Source organism: Cornus florida, unplaced genomic scaffold, assembly GCF_030987335.1.
Source record: "Cornus florida cultivar Cherokee Brave unplaced genomic scaffold, ASM3098733v1 CherokeeBrave_3.0.0_Hap2_Chr09, whole genome shotgun sequence".
Taxonomy (NCBI): domain Eukaryota; kingdom Viridiplantae; phylum Streptophyta; class Magnoliopsida; order Cornales; family Cornaceae; genus Cornus; species Cornus florida.
The window spans coordinates 44,349,679-44,369,711 of record NW_026775579.1 but is presented as its reverse complement, the minus strand read 5'-3'; the positions used below and the strand labels follow the sequence as shown (position 1 = coordinate 44,369,711).

The 20,033-nt window shown below is 37.9% G+C and overlaps 1 protein-coding gene across 1 annotated transcript in view; it reads left to right on the top strand.

The window, feature by feature from the left end:
* LOC132273780 (mitogen-activated protein kinase kinase kinase 1-like) overlaps nucleotides 1-20,033 on the top strand; it is a 36,677-nt gene that overhangs the window by 8,185 nt on the left and 8,459 nt on the right. Inside the window, exons 5-6 of the mRNA XM_059774840.1 lie at nucleotides 5,017-5,089; nucleotides 5,201-5,260. Coding sequence (XP_059630823.1) covers nucleotides 5,017-5,089; nucleotides 5,201-5,260 — 133 coding nt within the window. The remainder of the gene's footprint in view (nucleotides 1-5,016; nucleotides 5,090-5,200; nucleotides 5,261-20,033) is intronic.

The window sequence follows — 20,033 nt, the reverse complement described above, 5'->3', positions numbered from 1 at the left end:
ATCTCAATTAAATTGTACACCTCCATACTTTGATTAAATTCATTTAAATCTAAACAATTGATCAAAATAATTTAATCCAACCATATTCAACCATTAATTTAATCTTTTAAATTAATTAAATTCCATACCTAGCATATAAATTTTAAATCATGCATTTAAATCCTCCATGAATCTAATTAAACAATTTAAAACATGCAATAACAGATTCAAAGCTTCAATTCAACATCCCAGAATATCCCAACAATGACAATACAGTATATAAACATGATGGAGAACACAATTCATGCATCAATTCATTAAATCATGCAAAAATTACACAAACCCATTAACATATAATCATACTTTATAAATCTGATTTTTACACGTAATTAGGTTTATTAATTAAATTTAAAAATCCTGGAATTAATCTAGACATGTATAGAACACGAATCAAATGAGAAGAGTTAGAAAAGAACTTGCCTTATGATTTTCAGATTGAAAATCTAAGCCTCCTTCTTCCTTGTTTTAGCCATCTTCTTTGCCAAAACCTTATTCTTTCTCTCTTTGAAACTGTCTCTAATATTTTGTAAGTGAATAGAGTTTTCTAACATTTTTACAAACCCCCCAATACCCATATATATAGATAACTATAAAATCCTATTCCCATTCCAAATTATAAAATATAAAATCCTATTTCCAATCAAACTTTCCTTAATTAAAATAAAGGAAAAGGAAAATAGAAAATATAAAATCTTATTCCCAATCCAACTTACCTTAATTAAAATAAAGGAAAAGAAAAATAGAAAATATAAATATAAATATACCAAATCTGTTACATATATGTACTTGTCAAAAAAAAAAAAAAAAACTGTTACATATATGTATATAATATATAATTATAATACATATAATTCTAACTTTCCATAAAAGTAATAATAACAATAATAATTATTAAAACAATCCATATATATATATTATCATAAATATATAAATACAACTAGTCATGGGTAAATATTCATACCCATTAAACCTCCTATCCAAGTAGTCCATGGGACCCAAATGGTTGGTCCATTACTGCTATCCACATCCAACTCCTTTTAAAATAAAATAAAATAAAACAAACAATTTAAATACAAATAAACACATAGCATGTAAACAAATAAATACACTTCATCACTTAGCATGTAAACAAATCAGTTCATACCAATAATTAATTAAAATAACATTTAAGCACATAAATTGATTTAATCAAATAATTCAATTAAAAACACATAAGCAAAGAGCCATGTAATCAAATAAATCATTTAATCAATTCAAAATGCAATAAAACAATAAATTAAATGCCGAGACTATCCTTTAATTTAAACAAAGAATTCAATTAAAAACACATAAACAAATAGCCACGTTATCAAATAAATCATTTAATCAATTAAAAATGCAATAAAACAATAAATTAAATGCCGAGACTATCCTTTTAAAATTAGGGGTATTACAGCCCATAATAATGGCAAATTTTCATTTCAAGGTACACCTAAGTCTGTCTTAAAATAGTAATAGAGAGATGATTTTCCTTGGTGAACTGAATGGATTTTTCCCATTGAGTTTTTGACTTACCGATGCGGCACATTTTCAATATAATTTTGTCTTGTTTCAACCATATGAGTTTGAGTACATAAATTCTGGGATGTTGTTTCACTCTGTTTAGGGAAACCTTATGTTTCATTCAGTCTTTGACCAGTAACTCGAAATGCCCGGTAATGTTTCCGATTGACCCTTAATGCGCTATTTTACTGGTGCTGTGATTGGTCCTTCTTAGACCTACTATGCAACAAAAATTAGTGAATCCTTTCCTCTTTTGTCTATAATGCTTTCTTAATCCTCCAAAATGAAATGATTTCTAATTCTGTTTCACTATAACTTATCCTAAACTTCTGCATCTCTGCTAATGCTGCCTGGTTTCTTGTAACATGGAACACTATATCCATGTTGCCTGCTAATTTTCTGTCTCTGGCTTATATTTGCCTGGAGCCCACTGTGAATCCTTTTTCCCTTTCTTTGTCTGTTACTGTTACTGTTAATTTATTTATTCTTTATTTATTTATGATTTTTTATTTAGTGTATATATATATATATATATTGGGGGCTTCTCTTTGTCATTTATGACATCTGTTTGGGTTTATAAGGTGAAAATGGCTAGTTTCTCATTTTAAGGTTTGTAGAATGGGAGAACAAATGAGAATGGAAATAGTTTAAGTTGTCACACAATCCTCACACTTCAGTGCAATAAATATGTTCCTGTTCGTAGATCCCCATACATGGTGTGCGCAAACATAATTTTTTTTTGGTGATCTTGCACTGCTGTGACGTGATAATGTACTCTAGTGTTCTTAGCTAATCATGATGGTTTAGGTTAGGAGCAAAACATAAAGCAGTCCCATAAACTAAGTAGGGACCTTTGTACAATTCAAACCTGGAGAACACAGATTTGAGTCTCAAGGTGGTCCCTTTGTGCAAATGAAGTTGGAAATGTGGTCTATTACCTATCCGCTTTCCAGCAATGATGATTGATGGCTAAGAAGCATCGACATTGTTACAAAGGTTTTGTGTCTATGTCCAACACGTGTCAAAAGGACAATTCTTGAAACATGTCCAAAGCTTCATTGGCGCATGTGCAATTTGAAAATACATTCATTATTTGGACACTTAGCTGAGACATCCCAAACATTTTGTGACACTCCGATATATTAATACATTCTCCAATATGATTTTTATATAACCCAAACACATCTAAGAATATCTACATTTGACAATCTTGGAAACATTGTGAACACACCTTAAAATGTCCAATATATTTCTTCATTTAGAAGAAATGACATTTTACAAATGGTCACCCGTCACCAATGCAATGGCACTTTTTCATGTAGGTCCAAAATGTAATTGTAACTGACAAGAATATATTGTCTACTTTATTTTTTTTGGGTTAATGGGCAGAATTGTAAATCAGTGGGTCATCTTTTGGATTTTCTGGATAGCTTGAAATTATAGGGTCACTGCGGGCGCCTTTTGTTTTCTTTTGGGAGCGCTCCCCTTTTGAGTGCCTTCTAATGAATTTTACTTATTAAAAATAAATAAGTTGTAACCGACAAGGTAGGAGAGCAGTAACATATATAATATAATAATCTTTATGATATTACTTAGTTTCATCTTCTAAATTATGCAACTCTTAGTATGAACATTAAAATTTAATTAAAGTACAAAAACCTATGAATTGCTTATGGAGCTGTTGAAGAATCAAGTTCAAATCATTCTTCAGCAAGGGTTTCACTGCGCCCAATCTTCAGTTTGCTCTTTATACCATTTTCGTCCCACCTAGGATCAAGGTAAAATTGCATCCTCTTCCTCTTAAATATGTGGTTTAAGATGTTACTGCTCTCCTACCTTGTCAGACCCCACCAAATTTGCTGCTCTTAAAATTCTTTTACTCGTACGCTTAGTTTAGAATTAGAGTGATACCAGATGCTAATCTATAAAATTATAAATTTTTATTATGGAAGTTTATCATTTTATAAGTGGTCTTAATATATTGTAAATTTTTGCTTTGTGAAGTTTTTTGGGTTGTAGAAAGAGAATTTGAGTTGAGATTGGGCCTTGGCGCAATGGTAAGGTTGTTACATTGTGCTTAGGAGGTCATGGGTTTGAAAGTGGAAACAGCTTCTCCTTGCGGAGGTAAGGCTGTGTACATTTGACACTCCCTAGACCCCGCAATGGCGGGAGCCTCGTGCATTGGGCTAGAAAGGGAATTTGAGTTGTGTTTTACTATAGTGGGTAGCAAAAGTTGTAGAATTATTCCTGTTGTGTATAGTTTTTATTTTCAAATGCGCTGTTTATAGAATTTTATAATGTCTATAAAAAACACTTGTTGGTGCAGAAGATGAGAGGATGCTAGATGAATTAACTTAAAATCAATTAATATAACTTATGTTCTCTATCCCACCTCTCAAATCCTCACTACACCCTCTTCTTCTTCTTCTTCTATTCTACTGCTACAGAAAAGACTTGGTGTAAAAGTTCGCTAAAAATGGGAAAAAAAAATTGACTGTAATTGTTTTTCTAGTACGCCATTGAAAGTCCTTTTTATAGTTTGTTGCTATCAAGTGAGGAGAATGCTTGAAATATATGTTTTCTATTTTGTTAAGATTTTATGTTAATCAATGTGTCTACATTTCTTGTTAAACAACAACTTTAGACACCCGAGTGTATTCATGTTTTTAGAAGCTCTTTAGGTTATGAAGCTTAAACTGAATGAAAATTTTGATATTCTGTGCTACTGATTTAATTGATTGAACTCTCTGAAATTTGATTACTTATATTAGGAGGTTTGTTGTCAAATAAGAGTATAGCACGAGTTTTGCAATAGGAAAAATCCTTTGATGATGAGAAACCATGTATCTTATTAGCAGAGAACTAGAAACTGCAATTTAAAAATAAATGGTTCCTGCACCCTTACTGAGCATTTATCAAATTAAGGGAAATTAGCAAATTAAGATTTTTTAACTTACAAGTCCTACATTGTTGCGCTCTTGGCATGCTCAATATTTATCTAATATTGTCTTTATGCTTTCTTTCCAACAAAAGATGAATGAAAAGCGTATTCTTCCCCACCCACCCCCCGGCTAAGCAACAAAGTTTCTAAATAAGCCGGATATTCATTTAGGAAGAGAAATGTTCCGGTAGGATTGTGTTATTCAAGTGTTAAATTTTGTTACAGAGGTCAAGCCTGGAGATCATGATATATAAACTAAATTGGTATTATAATAATCTGATCCAAGATTGAGAAGGATTGCTCAAGTAAAATAAGCAATGCAAAGGTCTCTGGGTTGGCTAACTTTTTGATTGCTTATTTTACTAGGCCTGTTATTTTCTCCTAAAATTATTTTTGAAGATGAAGAAGCTGTTGGTTTATATATGCACATGAACTCGCTAATATAAATGTAATGAGGTTTCTTTTATCTAATCTGTTCCTTTCTTGTTCTCCAGGGATATAAAATGTGCAAATATATTGGTGGATGCCAATGGATCTGTGAAACTTGCAGATTTTGGATTGGCGAAGGTCTTCCTTGTCCTTTGTGCATTATCATATCTTCTCATTTCTTATAATTCTTGAAATACTTCATTGTTTTTTTCCCATCCCCCTAATACTGGTTGTTGTTCCGTTCTTCAGGCGGTTAAGTTGAATGATGCAAAATCTTGCAAAGGAACTGCATTCTGGATGGCTCCCGAGGTTTGCCTTTAACATCCTTTTTTCCCAAGTGAATAAGCTTTTTCTTATCTATTTACATATATCTATATTTAAATGGGTGGTTCCAGTTGTATTGTTGTAACGAAGAATCTAATAACTGAAGCATCTAAGCAGTTCGAAAAATAGTTTAAATATTAGCTTATGGGAATATGGATTATCTGTGTTTACTGATTCAGGTCAATGTACAAATACTTTGGAATGGAATACTTCCTGCAGCACATCTTTTTAAATGGAATGCAAAACTTTAACATGCTTATTTCCATTAAAGAGTGCCCAAAGGGGATCGCAGCCCAGAACAACTGCACAAACCAAAAGCTATAGCCTCAAGCCATCCATAAAAGACAAAATAATCTTCGCAGATTTACAATAAAGAACTAAGCACAGAATCTGAACACCCCCCAAGGAGACTCCATCCCTTCAAAGGATCTCCTATTTCTCTTCCTCCAGAAATCCGTATTTCTTAGTTGTTAGTTAAAACTTAAAAGTACACTGCCCTACACCGAATATTTGAGTTGTGGGCTGATGAATTTATCATAATTTATATATTGAGAACTTTGGTTAGAATTTGTCATGTTTGATGCTATTAGAGGCTTTGGCTTTGGAATTGTGTCTTTACATTTATCTCCACCTCCCGCATTTTGATTAATTTATTGAAAAGAATCAAACGGAGTTGCTTATTCAACTGGTTTGAAGTGAAAAATGGAATATATAGGTAAAAAAGAACTGAGTTAAAAGTGAATTGCCTTGAGACATTCTGAGCCTTGGGTTATTACTTATTTCAGTAACTTTTGTCTGGTCTCAAATTTTGTCAAATTCACTTTGGGGGTCATGCAAACTAAATTCAAGTTGATTGGGTTGGATAGCTGCCTGATCCATAAGCTCGCATTCGTTTTACCAAAAAAAGAACTTCAATTTGGAGATTGATGTGGTGGTGACAGTTCCCCATTTTTTATCAAGTTGATACTTGACTTGTATGGCGAACATGCAAGGGACTAAGGATGGGCTCTACGAAAGATAGTCAAAATTTATCGAGGGGAATAAAAATAGCAACTCTTGCACAGTTGGAATTTCATTTTGCCTTGTTTTGAGTCGGTTGTGATCAACTTTTTGCAAGTAGCATGCAGTGAAGTTGAATGTGCTAATCAAAAAGCTAGAAAATGCAATTTATGATATCTAGAACTGCACAATTATCAAGATCTCAATAGTATCAATGCTAGTCACGCTATAAGTTTCGGAAGAGAGTTGAGCAAATTGTATGGTTTGAAAAAAATTCACATTGGTTTCTTGTTAAGTAGTAAGTACAAACTGGGACGCAATGGATGAAGCAATATGTTTTTTTTGATAAGTGGATGAAGCAATATGTAGAGAAAGAAAGGTGTCAATATTATCTTCAATTGTATTTGAAGGACATAATTGGGTTATTGGGGACACTTGTGATGAAGCAAAAGTTTAGTTTATAACAATTGGTGCAGAAACAAGTGGATTCAATCTTCTGAAATAGCCAAGGTTGTCATATCCATAACAATTGATCTTTTGGTTCTGAGGTGCTACAAGGACAAGAGGGCTAAAAAGGAGGTGATTGGGCTGATATAACGAAATGATTGCTACAAGTTAGATGTTGGTAGCCTGACAATGAAGATAATTGTGTAGTCGCCCTAAGTAGTTTGCTAAAGCTTTGTTGAACAAGTTTAATTTGTTATTTCCAGGAGTTTGGATCTTGATAATCCTTTTGGTCAATGTACATGTATTACTTTTTCACTCTTGTAATTACTCACATATTTGTTTTGAGTTTTGATTCTTGCAAGCTATTTGGAAATGATGGTTACTAATGGTTGTTGATGTGCTGCAAATTTCTCTAGAGATGTATTATGAGTATTTTCAATTTTACTTTTTTCCCCTCATTCATCATCGTCGTCATCATCCTTGTCTTAATCCCATATGAATGGGGTCAGCCACATGAAGTCTCTCTCTCCAAGCCTTTTTATTACAGGCCAATTCACTTGTTATATTTAAGTTTTAAAAATCATTTTTAATAACCCCATCCCATGTTATTTTTGGTCGCCCTCTTCGTCTCTTACCTTCTATTACAACTAGTCTTCCTCGTTTGACCAACGCGTCACTAGGTCTCCGATGTTGTGATGCTGCCTTACCAAGAGGAGATGATCAAATCATTTTCACAGCAGTACTAAAACGAAATAAAGATCAAAGGAAGTAGAAGAATTCAAGGCAAACTTTTAGTTGCTGTTAATCTCTTCAACTAACACTAAAACCCTAGCAATTACAAAGCTTTATATACAGTTCCTTCTTCCTCAATGTAATAGCTAACTGCTTGTTGGGGTAGCGGAAGCGCACGAATAAGAAAGATTCAAAGAAAGCCACAAAGCAATCACACACAATCACAAGATATACATGGTTCAGCCAAAAACCGGCCTACATCCATGGATGAGGAGATTTCAATATGATTTGTTGAGATATTACAACAATAGAGTACTAACACTACGTACATGTCTTTTCACCATGTACCACTCCACGAGCCTATCTCCTCGCTACTAGTGTCACTGATGTTTTTCCTACTCTATCAACCCGTATACTACCTCTACCCATCAACTCCCTTATGAGACTACATCTCTCTCAATCTCATAAGTCTCAACCCAAAGCCTATGTATCTATTTATAGAATTCCAAACCCAATTCCTCGTTAGACAATGATTACAATTTCTTAGAGGCCAAGACTTGCCAAACAAGAAATTACCAAACAGAATACAACCCTAAAATAGAAACATAATTAGAATAGGAATTTGAGACACAAATTCCAACAATCTCCACCTTGACTCAAATTCCATTAAGCTAATCATCGCTTCCACGATACCAATTTGTTGAGCAGCGGAAGCGCACGAAACACAAAGATCCAACAAAAGCCAACAAAACAATCACACACAAACACAAGATATACATGGTTCAGCCAAAACCGGCCTACGTCCATGGATGAGAAGAGATTCCACTATGAATCGTAGAGATATTACAACAATAGAGTACCAACACCATAGGCATGTCTTTTTACCATGTACCACTCCACCAGCTTAATCCCTCGCTATCAGTGTCACCGGTGTTTTTCCTACTTTATCAACCCATAAACTACCTTTACCCATCAACTCCCTCGTGAGACTACATCTCTCTCAATCTATTAAGTCTCAACCTACAACGTATGTACCTCTTTATAGAGTTACAAACATAATTCCTTGTTAGACAAGGATTACAATTCCTTGGCCAAGACTTGCCAAATAAGAAATTACCTAATAGAATACAACTTTAAAATAGAATCCTAATTAGAATAGGAATTTGACACACAATTTCCAACAATTTCCACCTTGGCTCAAATTCTATCCAGCTAATCATCGCTACCACGGCATTGATCAAGACAATTCTTTTGCAGCTTCAATCTTGACCATACTCCTGCAAAACTCCGATTCTCCACATTATACGTTGTTCGATCGGTCAGACCTCCAAGGCTCCACCTTTGCCACTCGAGCTCCATACCATGTAACCAAACTGATTGACTCCACCAACAACTGAAGCCTGTTGCAGCACATGTTGAGACTTCTTGTGTTTTCTGGATCTCTTTCACCTTTGGCTCTGATACCAATTTGTTGGGCAGTGGAAGCGCACAAATAAGAAAGATTCAAAGAAAGCCAACGAAGCAATCACACACAAACACAAGATATACATGGTTTAGCCAAAATCGGCCTACATCCATGGATGAGAAGAGATTTCACTATGATTCGTAGAGATATTGCAACAATAGAGTACCAACACTACGTACATGTCTTTTCACCATGTACCACTTCACGAGCCTATCTCCTCGCTACCAGTGTCATTGGTGTTTTTTCTACTCTACCAACCCGCATACTACCTCTACCCATCAACTCCCTCATGAGACTACATCTCTCTCAATATCATAAGTCTTGACCCAAAGCCTATGTATCTATTTATAGAGTTCCAAACCCAATTCCTTGTTAAACAAGGATTATAATTTCTTAGAGGCTAAGACATGCCAAACAAGAAATTACCAAGCAGAATACAACTTTAAAATAGAAACATAATCAGAATAGGAATATGTGTCAAACACTGCCAAATACTACGTATAACCAAAATTGGAAAGGTGCTGAAAATTAGAAATAAATCAAAAGTTGCTAAATATTTCTTCTTGTCCTTGCCCCGTCCTCCACTTGTTTCCTTTTTCGGGTGTTCCCAATGTTTTAGGAAACTGTCTATTGGGTCCATAGCTACAGCAGTCCCCCCTTGTTGGAAAGAACTCGCCCTAGAGTTGTCGGAATCCTCATCAGAAGAATGACACTTGTAAGGAACCAAATGCTTGACATTGAAAATATCGGACGTGCGAATATGACTTGGTAACTTAAGCTGGTAGCCATTATCATTAATCTTCTTAATCACCTCAAATGGACCAATCTTTCCATCCCTCAATTTGTTGTAAGAACCAGGTGGAACTTGGTCTTTTGATAGGATAGCCCAAACATAGTCTCTGACCTAAAAAATGATCCTCCTTTTGTGTCAATCTGCAGGAGCTTTATATTTCGCATTTGATGCTTCAATTTGTTGTCTCACTTTCATATGAATGTCCTGCATAAGCTCAACCATATCTTCTGCCTTGACATTGGCCTTCTTTGAATAGGAATTGGAGCCAAATCAAGCCCACTATTTGGTTTTCGCCATAGACAACCTCAACAAAAGGAGAAAGAGTGGTAGTACAATTCTAATAGAGTTAAATCCCAATTCTTGTGGTTGTCACCTGTTATGCGTCTCAACAAATTGCCCAAACTCCTATTGACAACTTCTTTCTGCCCATCAGTTTGAGGATGAAAAAAAAGTGCTAAAATAAAGCTCCGTTCCAATCTTCTTTCATAAAGTCCTCCAAAAGTGACCAACAAACTTGGTGTCTCTGTTTGAAAAAATAGAATGTGAAACACCTTGCAACATTTAAATCTCTTTAAAGAAAAGATTAGCAACATTAGAAGCATCCATAGTCCTTTAGCAGGGAATAAAGTGCGCCATCTTTGAGGATCTGTCATCCATCACTGCACTTCCTGTAAGTAAGAGGCAACCCAAGGACGATTAGGTACTGGTAAAGGCATGTAAAGGCCTGCATATTAGTGGCAACTCCTTTGGCTCTTTTGCACAAATGACAACGCTCCACATGCCTTGTGACATCAAAATACCCATTCTCAATCATCTCTAGGCTTTTATCTCTTCCAAAATGTTCCAAATTGTGCTGTTCTATTATGATCTTTTCGCGCAAAGAGCATTCTGGAATGTACAATTTTAAGCATTTGTAGTGAAATCCATCGTGCAAGAAATAATTCGATCGCTGCCAGATTTGACTAACTTCAAAATAGGTGCAAAATAAGGATCTTCTGCAACAGATCTCGAAAAGAATCAAATCCCACAACTTGTGCGCGCGAAAGTACAAGCAGAGAGGCTCTTCTACTCGAGGCATCAGCTACACGATTGATTGTACCAGCCTTATACTTCAAAGTAAAAGTAAATTGCTGCAAATAACTCTCCCATTTGGCATGCCTTGAACTCAAGTTGCGTTGACTGTTGATGTGCTTAAGGGCTTCATGATCCGGATGCAAGATGAGTTCCTTGTAAGAAAGGTAGTGCCACCAATGCCGTAAAGCTTGGACAATGGCATAAAACTCCAAGTCGTAGGTTGAGTACTTGAGCTTCCCACAAGTAAGCTTCTCACTGAAATATGCAATAGGTCTCCCTCTTTGGCTAAGGACTGCACCGATGCCGACGCCCGAAGCATCACAATCTACCTCAAATACCACCTCAAAATTTGGTAAAGCAAGAACCAGTGCTTCCGTTAGTTTCCTCTTGAGTGCTTGAAAACTCTTCTTAACCCCTTGGGTTCGCTCTTCTTCACCTCTTGGGTCCACTGAAATTTTTTCTTTCCCATGCAATCAGTAAGTGGAGCAACAATAGTGCTGAAATTGCAAATAAAACGCCTATAAAATGTCGCCAAACCATGGTAACTCCTCGCGTCATGCACTGTGGTAGGTGTGGGCCACTCAGGAATGGTTTTCACCTTGTCATCATCTACCATAATACCTGCAAAAGAGACGACAACCCAAAAATAGCAATCTGTCCAAAAGCAAAACTGCACTTCTTCAAGTTAGCATATAAGTGTTCTCTCCTCAATGTATCAAAAACTGAATGAATGTGTTATAGGTGCTCATCAATGTTGCGACTGTGCATCAAAATATCATCAAAATAAACAACTACACACCTGCCAAGAAGTGGTTTCAGCACTTGGGTCATCACGTGCATGAAAGTGCTAGGTGCATTTGATAAGCTGAATGGCATTATCAACCACTTGTATAGCCATTCTTCGTTTAACCGTTTTTCACTCATCACCTTGCCTAATCCGGATTTGATGGTAGCCACTCTTCAAGTCAATCTTTGAGAAGATTGAAGAACCCGCAAGCATATCTAGCATGTCATCAAGGCGAGGAATTGGAAACTGGTACTTGACAGTTATTTTGTTGATGGCTCGACTATCCATGCACCTACGCCAAGAACCGTCTTTCTTTGGAGTGAGAAGGGCTGGGATAACACATGGGCTCATGCTCTTAAGAATAGACCCCTTGTTCAATAACTCCATAACCTGTCGACTCAACTTGTGCTCCTTTGGACTCATTATTTTTTTTTTTGATAAGTAATAAAAACATAAGAAGGCGTTCAAAAGGGGAACGCGTCCCTTATACAGAAGTGGAACGAAGAATGTGAAGTTTCAACATTGCCGTAGATGACTCTTTCCCTTCGAACATTCTACTATTTCTCTCCTTCCAAATGCACCACCATAGACAATGTGGGACAATTCTCCAGAAATCGCGTACATCCCTTCTCACACGACATCCTCTCCAAACATGAATCAATTCCTTAGTAGATCGTGGCATTACCCAATGCATGCCGAACAACCCAAAAATAAGATTCCAATAGTCGTTCGCCACAGGGCAATGCATTAGGAGGTGATCAACTGACTCCCCATCTTTCTTGCATAGACAACACCATTTAACAATACAATTGCAATCAATTGTCAGAATCATTCCCCAAACAGCGGTCTAAACAAAGAAAGCCACCCTAGTTGGAGCCATGGATCGCCAAATAGTCTTCCACGGAAAGTCACGATTATCAAAATTAGACAGACATAAGAGCAAGGATCTTACTTCGAAACGACCGTGGGAAGATGGAACCCAAATCAAATCATTATGATCTCTACCAACACCAACCTGCCGATACAAAAGATGCAGAAAAACACATACCTCATCCAACTCTCAATCTTGAAAAGAACGTTAAAAGTGCACATCCCAAATAATCCCACTGCTATTAAGCCAATAATAGTTAGCTACGTAGGCGTGTTTATCAACTGCAATACTGAATAATCTAGGAAAAGTACGAGATAATGGCTGATCATCACACCAAAGATCTTCCCAAAAGTGAACGCGACGTCCATCATGGACTTTGAATCTGATATAAGCAGAAAAGGCATCCCATTCCTTTCGAATAGACTTCCACATCCCTACACCTCCCACAAGGGAAACCGGACGTGTAGACCAGCCGCCAGCCTCTTCCCCAAACCGACAAGAGACTAACCTGCGCCAAGGACGATGTCTCTCTCTCCCATATCTCCATAACCATTTGCCCAAGAGAGCTTGATTGAATGGAACTAATCATCTTATGCTAAGACCACCCAATTTCATAGGCTTGCAAACTTGCTCTCATCTGACAAGGTGATACTTGAACTCATCACCCCTTCCTCCCCATAGGAAGTTCCTTTAAATTTTTTCAATCCTATCCGCAATGGAGCAAGAAATTTGGAACATAGAAAGAAAATAAGTGGGGAGGCTTGATAATGTACTCTTAATACGAGTAACTTTACCCCCCTCGAATAAGTATTGCTTCTTCCATCTTGCCAATCTCTTCACATACCTGTCAATCACTAAATTCTAACTCCTCACTATCCTTGAAGAGACCCCTAGGGGCAAACCCAAATAAGGAATAGGGAAAGAACTCACCCTACATCCAAGAACTACAGCTAGAGAGGGGATATCCTGAACATTCCCTACCGGGACAAGCACACTCTTAGCCACATTGATCTTTAGCCCAGAAACCGCCTGAAAACAAGCCAGGATGCACCTCAAATATCGGAGTTGAGACACATCAGCATCATAGAAAACCAGGGTATCGTCTGCAAAAAGTAAATGAGAAATCTCCATCTGATGGACTGAATCTCTACCCACCCTGAATCCCTTAATAAAACCAAGGTCCTCTGCCCTGCGCATGAGTCTGCTTAAACCCTCCATAACAACAAGAAAAAGGAAAGATGATAAAAGATCGCCTTATCTTATACCCCAAGTGCAACCAAAGAAACCAGCAGGAGAACCATTCACAAGAATTGAAAACTTGACAGACGAAAGACAAGTCTCAATCCACTTCCTCCATTTACTTCCAAACCCATTCTTTGTAACAAATAGAGTAGAAAATTCTAGTTCACATGATTGTATGCTTTCTTAATATCAAGTTTGCATAAAACTCCAGGAACACTGCTACGCAATTTGGAATCCACACATTCGCCTGCAATAAGAACTGAATCAAGAATTTGTCGTCCACCAACAAAAGCGTTTTGGGAGTCCGAGATAGTCCCTTCCATTGCTTCCCTCATCCTTATAGCAAGCACCTTAGCAATAAGTTTGTAAATACAGCCCACCAAACTAATTGGATGAAAATCCTTTATGGCAGAAGCGCCTCCCTTCTTAGGGATAAGGGCAATAAATGAAGCATTAAGCGACTTCTCAAAAACGCCAGTAGAATGAAACTCCTGAAAAGTACCCATTACCTCACTTCTTACTACCGCCTAACTTTCCATCAAAAAATGCACTGTAAAACCATCAGGCCCCTGAGCTTTGTCCCCATTACAACTTGATAAAGCCTTTAGAACTTCTTCTTCAGTAAAAGGATTCCCAATCCTATCTCTATCCAGCTCAGAAATAGCGTCAAAATGGAGACTATCAAGTTTGGGCCTCCAAACTAATGGCTCGGTGTAAAGCTTTTGAAAAAAAGAGGCAATCCCGTTATGCACCTTTTCCTCTCTCCACAACTCCTCATCGTTCACCCAAATTCTTCCTATATGATTACTCCTCCTATGAGCATTAGCTAATCTGTGGAAGAATTTTGTGTTCCGATCTCCTCCTTTTAGCCAAAGAGCCTGAGATTTTTGTCGTCACAAAATCTCCTCCATGCTAGCAATCTCAGCAAGAACAGCCTGATAGGAATCTCTCCTAGAACGTAAAGTGTCCACATCCCCTCGCGCCTCCTCTAGACGATCAATCTCGGAAAAATCAGCAAGGACTTTGTTCTTCCTCCATTCCAGATTCCCAAAAACATCCTTGTTCTACTGCTTAAGAGCAAATTTGAGAGCTTTTAACTTCTTTGTTATCGTGAAACTGGGCGAACCTGAAACAATAACTCCTTCCCACCAAGATCTGACTTTCCTTTGGAAATCCTCCGCTCGTAGCCACATATTCTCAATCTAAACGGGGATCTTCGAGAACACAAACCCCCACAATCCAAGACCAAAGGAACATGATCAGAAGTGACCCTTGCTAACACCGCTTGAACGACATCCGGGAACTTCTCTTCCCACTCCCCAGAAATTAAAAATCTGTATAGACTTGAAAGAGTGATTGGATCCCTACCATTTGACCAAGTAAAGGCTGCACCTTTCATTGGTGAGTCAACAAGAAAATGCTCATCAATAAAATCAGAAAATTGATCCATTTCCAAGGACCTTCTTCCCCCTGTAGACCTCTCTGACGGGGGACCTGACAGAGTTGAAATCCCCTGCTAAGCAGCAAGGGAGAGACCACAATTCTTGGGCATGGCTAAGCTCCTCCCAGAAAATAGGTCGCTCATCATCAACAACCGGTCCATACATGGTTGTCAAAAGCGCGCCTGGGTGTGCGCCTAGGCTCAAGGCGCCTACAGGCGTAGCAGTTGCGCCTCACAATAGCCCAGGCGCAGCGACCTCCACTAGGCGCGCGCCTGGGCTGCGCCTTGAAGCTTGCATGAGGCGCGCTCATGTATTGTGCGGCATATATTTTCTTTGTTTGACTGTTTGTAATTTATATTATTATATTTAGTATATATATATAGCTTTGGAAACTTTAAAAAACTTTGGAAACTTGGCAACATATCAAATCAATAAAAATAAGCTGCAGAAGAAACGTGGAATGCCACTAACCCAGTCAAAAGTGGGAAAGTCAAAACTCAAAAGTGGGAAAGAGGAGAGAGAAAGAAAGAAAAAAAGAAAAGAGAAGAAATAGAGAAGAATCTGGAATCTTGCTTCCTTTCTTCCGACAAGGCCACTACCCAGGTCAGTTGTAATTTCATTTAAGTTTTTTTCCCCCTCCTCTTCTCTCCCATCTGTTTTTTTTTTTTTTTTTTCTCGGTTTTTTTTTTTTTTTTCTTCTTTATGGGTCTTTGTTTTTCTTTCTTTTTCTTCGGGCTCAAATTTTTTTTTTCCTCCTCTTCTACTCTCTCTCATCTGGTTTTTTTTTTTTTTTTTTTTCCCTGGCTCTTCTTTTTTTCTTCTTTCTCGGTTTTTATTTTTATTTTTATTTCTTCTTTATGGGTCTCTCTGTTTAGGGTGTCAGACTATTTTTTTCCTTCTTTATGGGCTCCATTTTTTGTTTTTGTTTCCTCCTCTTCTCTTCTCTTCTCCTCTCCTCTCCTCTTCTCTCTCTCTTCTGGTTTATTTATTTATTTTTTTTAATTTTTTTCAAGAAAACATTTGTTCTTTAATTTTTTCTGCAATTTCCTTGAGCTTAATATTCTGTTTGGTTTGCTTATACCATCCCTGTCTGTTTGGTTTCCGAGAAATTTAAGGAAAGGAAAATTGAAAAAAAAATAAAAAATACTAAGGTTAATATTATTCTACTGTTTGACTTTCAAAGAATAAATAAATAAATAAAAACAAACGAAAACCTTGAAAAAATAAAAGGGTCAGCTTAAGTCAATCGAATACTCAAATTGCTGTACTAGACTTTAATTTAACATTGGAAGAAGTATAAGGATTCAATTTCTTACTCTCTTTTCCTCTGGTTCTTCTGCAACCAAATTAAGATTTTATTTCATCTGTCTATTTATCTATTAATTATTATTTTTTTTTTTTTGAATTTCTTCAATATGAAATTTAATAACAGTTTAATTTGATGTCCTTACTCAATTGCATGCAAGGTTTTGTTCAATCTTGTGTTTTACATATAAGTGATGATTCAGATATCTTAGTGTGTTTTATTTTATTTTTTTTAATTTTTTTCTGGGTCTCTGTTTTTCTTCGTGTAGGGCTTCTGTATGTATTTTTTTTCCTCCTTTCTGAGTCTTTTGTCTGGCCTAAAATGCTGCTCTGCTATGATAAATATATGCCCTTCATATAGCCACTGATCATGCCAATTTTTTTTATAAAAAAAATGCTGCTGTGCTATGATGGACTAAATATGTGCTAGACTGCTGTGACATAGGTTTATGTTTTGCTTCTTTTGAATCTTTCTTACGAATAAATAGCTTTATTAGTTTAATTGTTCTATTTTACTGGTTTCTTTATTGGTTTAATTGTGATATATTTAGGCTAATTTAGTGTTTTTATTGTTGGATGTTCATTGTTTAATTGTGTTATTTTTGCTAAGAATTATTGTTTTAAAATTTTACTTGTGTGCCTCACATCACTCAGGCTCGCGCCTCGCCGTGCGTCTCGCGCCTAGGCTCCAAGGGACCTCTAGCGCCTCGGTGCGCCTTGGGCTTTTAATAACTATGGGTCCGTAGACTCCAGTAAAAAACCCATCTGAAATTGTCCTCTTCCATCTTAAACACACAAGACACAGAAAATCTCCCCATCTATACGTCCGTTCTAGATAACCATTTGCTATCCCACATGACTAAGATCCCGCTCGAAGTACCTATAGCATTCAAGGCCTCCCATTCCACAAACCCCACAAACTCCTAACCATCCCGTCAGAAATGGATGCCAACTTGGTTTCTTGTAAACAAACAACCTGCGCACCCCACTTCCTTAAAGCTACCTTCACCACCCTCCTCTTGTTCGGATCATTGAGACCACGAACATTCCATGTAATGATTCGTAGTTTCATTAAAAACCAGATAAAATTATCTCCCCTCCTCCCTTCCTAATACTCCTACTCCTTTCCATCACCACTCCTCTCTTCCCTTTGTAGTTGACTTCAGAAATGAGATTCTTTATCTCCTGTGCCCCTTTCCAGGACGATAAGGGCCTCGTGTTCATAACTTCATTGGGTACTGCAACCTCTCTTCCTTTCACAATTGCTTGAAGGATAGATAATGTTTGATCATCATTACCTTTTGAAGAGACTCTCAACAACTCACTAGTGAGTCCAATATTGTCAACTACCCAGTCTTTCCCCATATCAGCAACCTCTTCATCAGGTCGCACCATCGCCAGTGGTTCCTCCACTAGAATTTCGGAACCATTCTCCAACCAAGGTGCAAGCTCATTAGAACAAACCTGTTGGATAGATCCCAAATCATCAATCATCTCCTCTTCAAACTCTCTGTCATTCTTATAAATTTAATCTGATTCTGTAGCAAAATCGCCCAACCCAGCGAATCTACCAGACTCATTGTCCACTGCACTGCAAAAGGCAAGCAGTTAAGGCCTTTCAATGCAACACTTAATCGAAGCTCTTTGAATAGAGCTACAGCCTCATCATTGGACAACTGAAAATGCAAGTCTCTCCCCCACACAGACTGTAACCCCTTCAGACAAATCCTTGACTGCACAGCCAACAAGATCCATCTGCCTAGGAACAACAGACTCACTGACTTCCTTTCCTCCCGTACAACCCGTGACGAGAGCCCTTCTCGACAGGTCCTACACCAGCCACGGCAGCAGAGATATTCATCCGTCTCTTCTTCTCCGGTGAGCTCCAAAGAGTTGCAGAGGTGTCGTTAAAACGACAGCTCTGTGAATCGCTAACTTCTGTAGAAATAGATGGGTCGGGCCTGGGATTAATTATAGAAACTGAAATCATATTATTGGGCCCCCGCATAACCTCTCTCTTCAGGTTGCTCACTTGTGGCCCATTTCATAACTTAGCAACTTCATGTTTGGGCAAAGAATGTGGGCTGGGCTCATTCTGAAAAGAAATTGACAATTGTTTCCTAGGCCCCATTGAACAGCCCTCTTCATCTCCTGTGGGCCGTGATGAACAAGCAGCCCATTAGCCTTATTAGGCCCATAGCCCGCTTCAGATCCACTCATAGGCCCAGCAGAGGCCACTGCATAAAGATCTCCTTTAATGCCACGATCTCGGCCACGTGGTTGGTAACCGTTCACTCGGACATTACGAGGGGGCGAAAGGCGCTGATGAAGGGCGTGAATGACATGGCTCTTGGATCTGCCTCCTTTACGCACTTCTGGTGCATGATTAGGCATTCGCCTCTTTCCTTTGAAGCCTTGATGGGTCTGTGCATTCCGGCGACTTCCTTCAGTGATCGTTGCAGCAGCCGGGATGTGTGGGCTCTCCCCAACGCCATAGTAGGACTTTGGTAGAATGCGAGGTGTAATTTCCTTTAACAAGTTGACCCTGAGAGCAACTCGTTGGTCCTCAACAAAAATGTACCCCGGCATCACTTTTCCGGCGGAAACATAGAGGAGGATTCTCTGCCCACTTGCCGATACGTCCGCCTCGACACCTCGAAATCCATCACATAAGTTCCCAATTGCTTCAAATAACTTGTTGTACCATAGATGGAGGGGCAAACCAAACAATATCACCCTTCGTATGACTCGTTCTTTCACTGCAGAACAGCCAACTGCAACGTACCAAATGTCGATAGATAAAAAGGCATCGCCCCATCTCTTCCTCCCTTCATCCAAAACCCTTAAAGCCTCAATCTCCGATGGAAACCTGAACAGGAGTAAGTCGTTGGGTATAGGAGAAACTTTCACCCCACTTGAGACCTTCCAAGTTTTCGTCGCCCACACCTCAATTCCTTCAATACACCCCACATCTCTGTCAAAGCGACCTACCAAACATGATCGTAAGGCAGATTTTATCTCCTTGATACTTTGATGATCAATCCTAAAAACCAAATCATTGCCTATAGAGCAATTGTTGATTTCTCCATGGAGATTTAGGTGTGGTAAGGTCGCGACACTGAGATATGATCGATGCATATCACGATTCCTTGCCAAAAAGCCAAGGATCCAAAAACGAAAAACATGAACATAAACGGCAGACGCCGGAGTGATAGACTCCGACGTCAAAAAGAGAGGAGAGAGAAGAGAGAAAAGTCAAACATAGTCAACGCCCTTGATAACTCCTTTGGACTCATTTGACAAGCTGCTTTATTGGGAAGACTTGTGCCAGGCTCTAGGTCAATACAATGTTGAATAATCCTCATTGGTGGTAATTCCGATGGTAGGTCAACAGCAAATGCATCCATATATGCTTCCATCGACGACTCCCCAATGGTAGGAATGGATAGAGGTGCAACCAGTGGCATAGCCACATTGGGACCAGTGAGGGCAGTTGCCCCCACTGGAATTTCTAGTTATTTATATTTTTTATATACAGATTTTGATAATTCTTAAATTGCACTCACTGAACTTTTAAAAAGTTCACAAAAGGCCTTTAAAA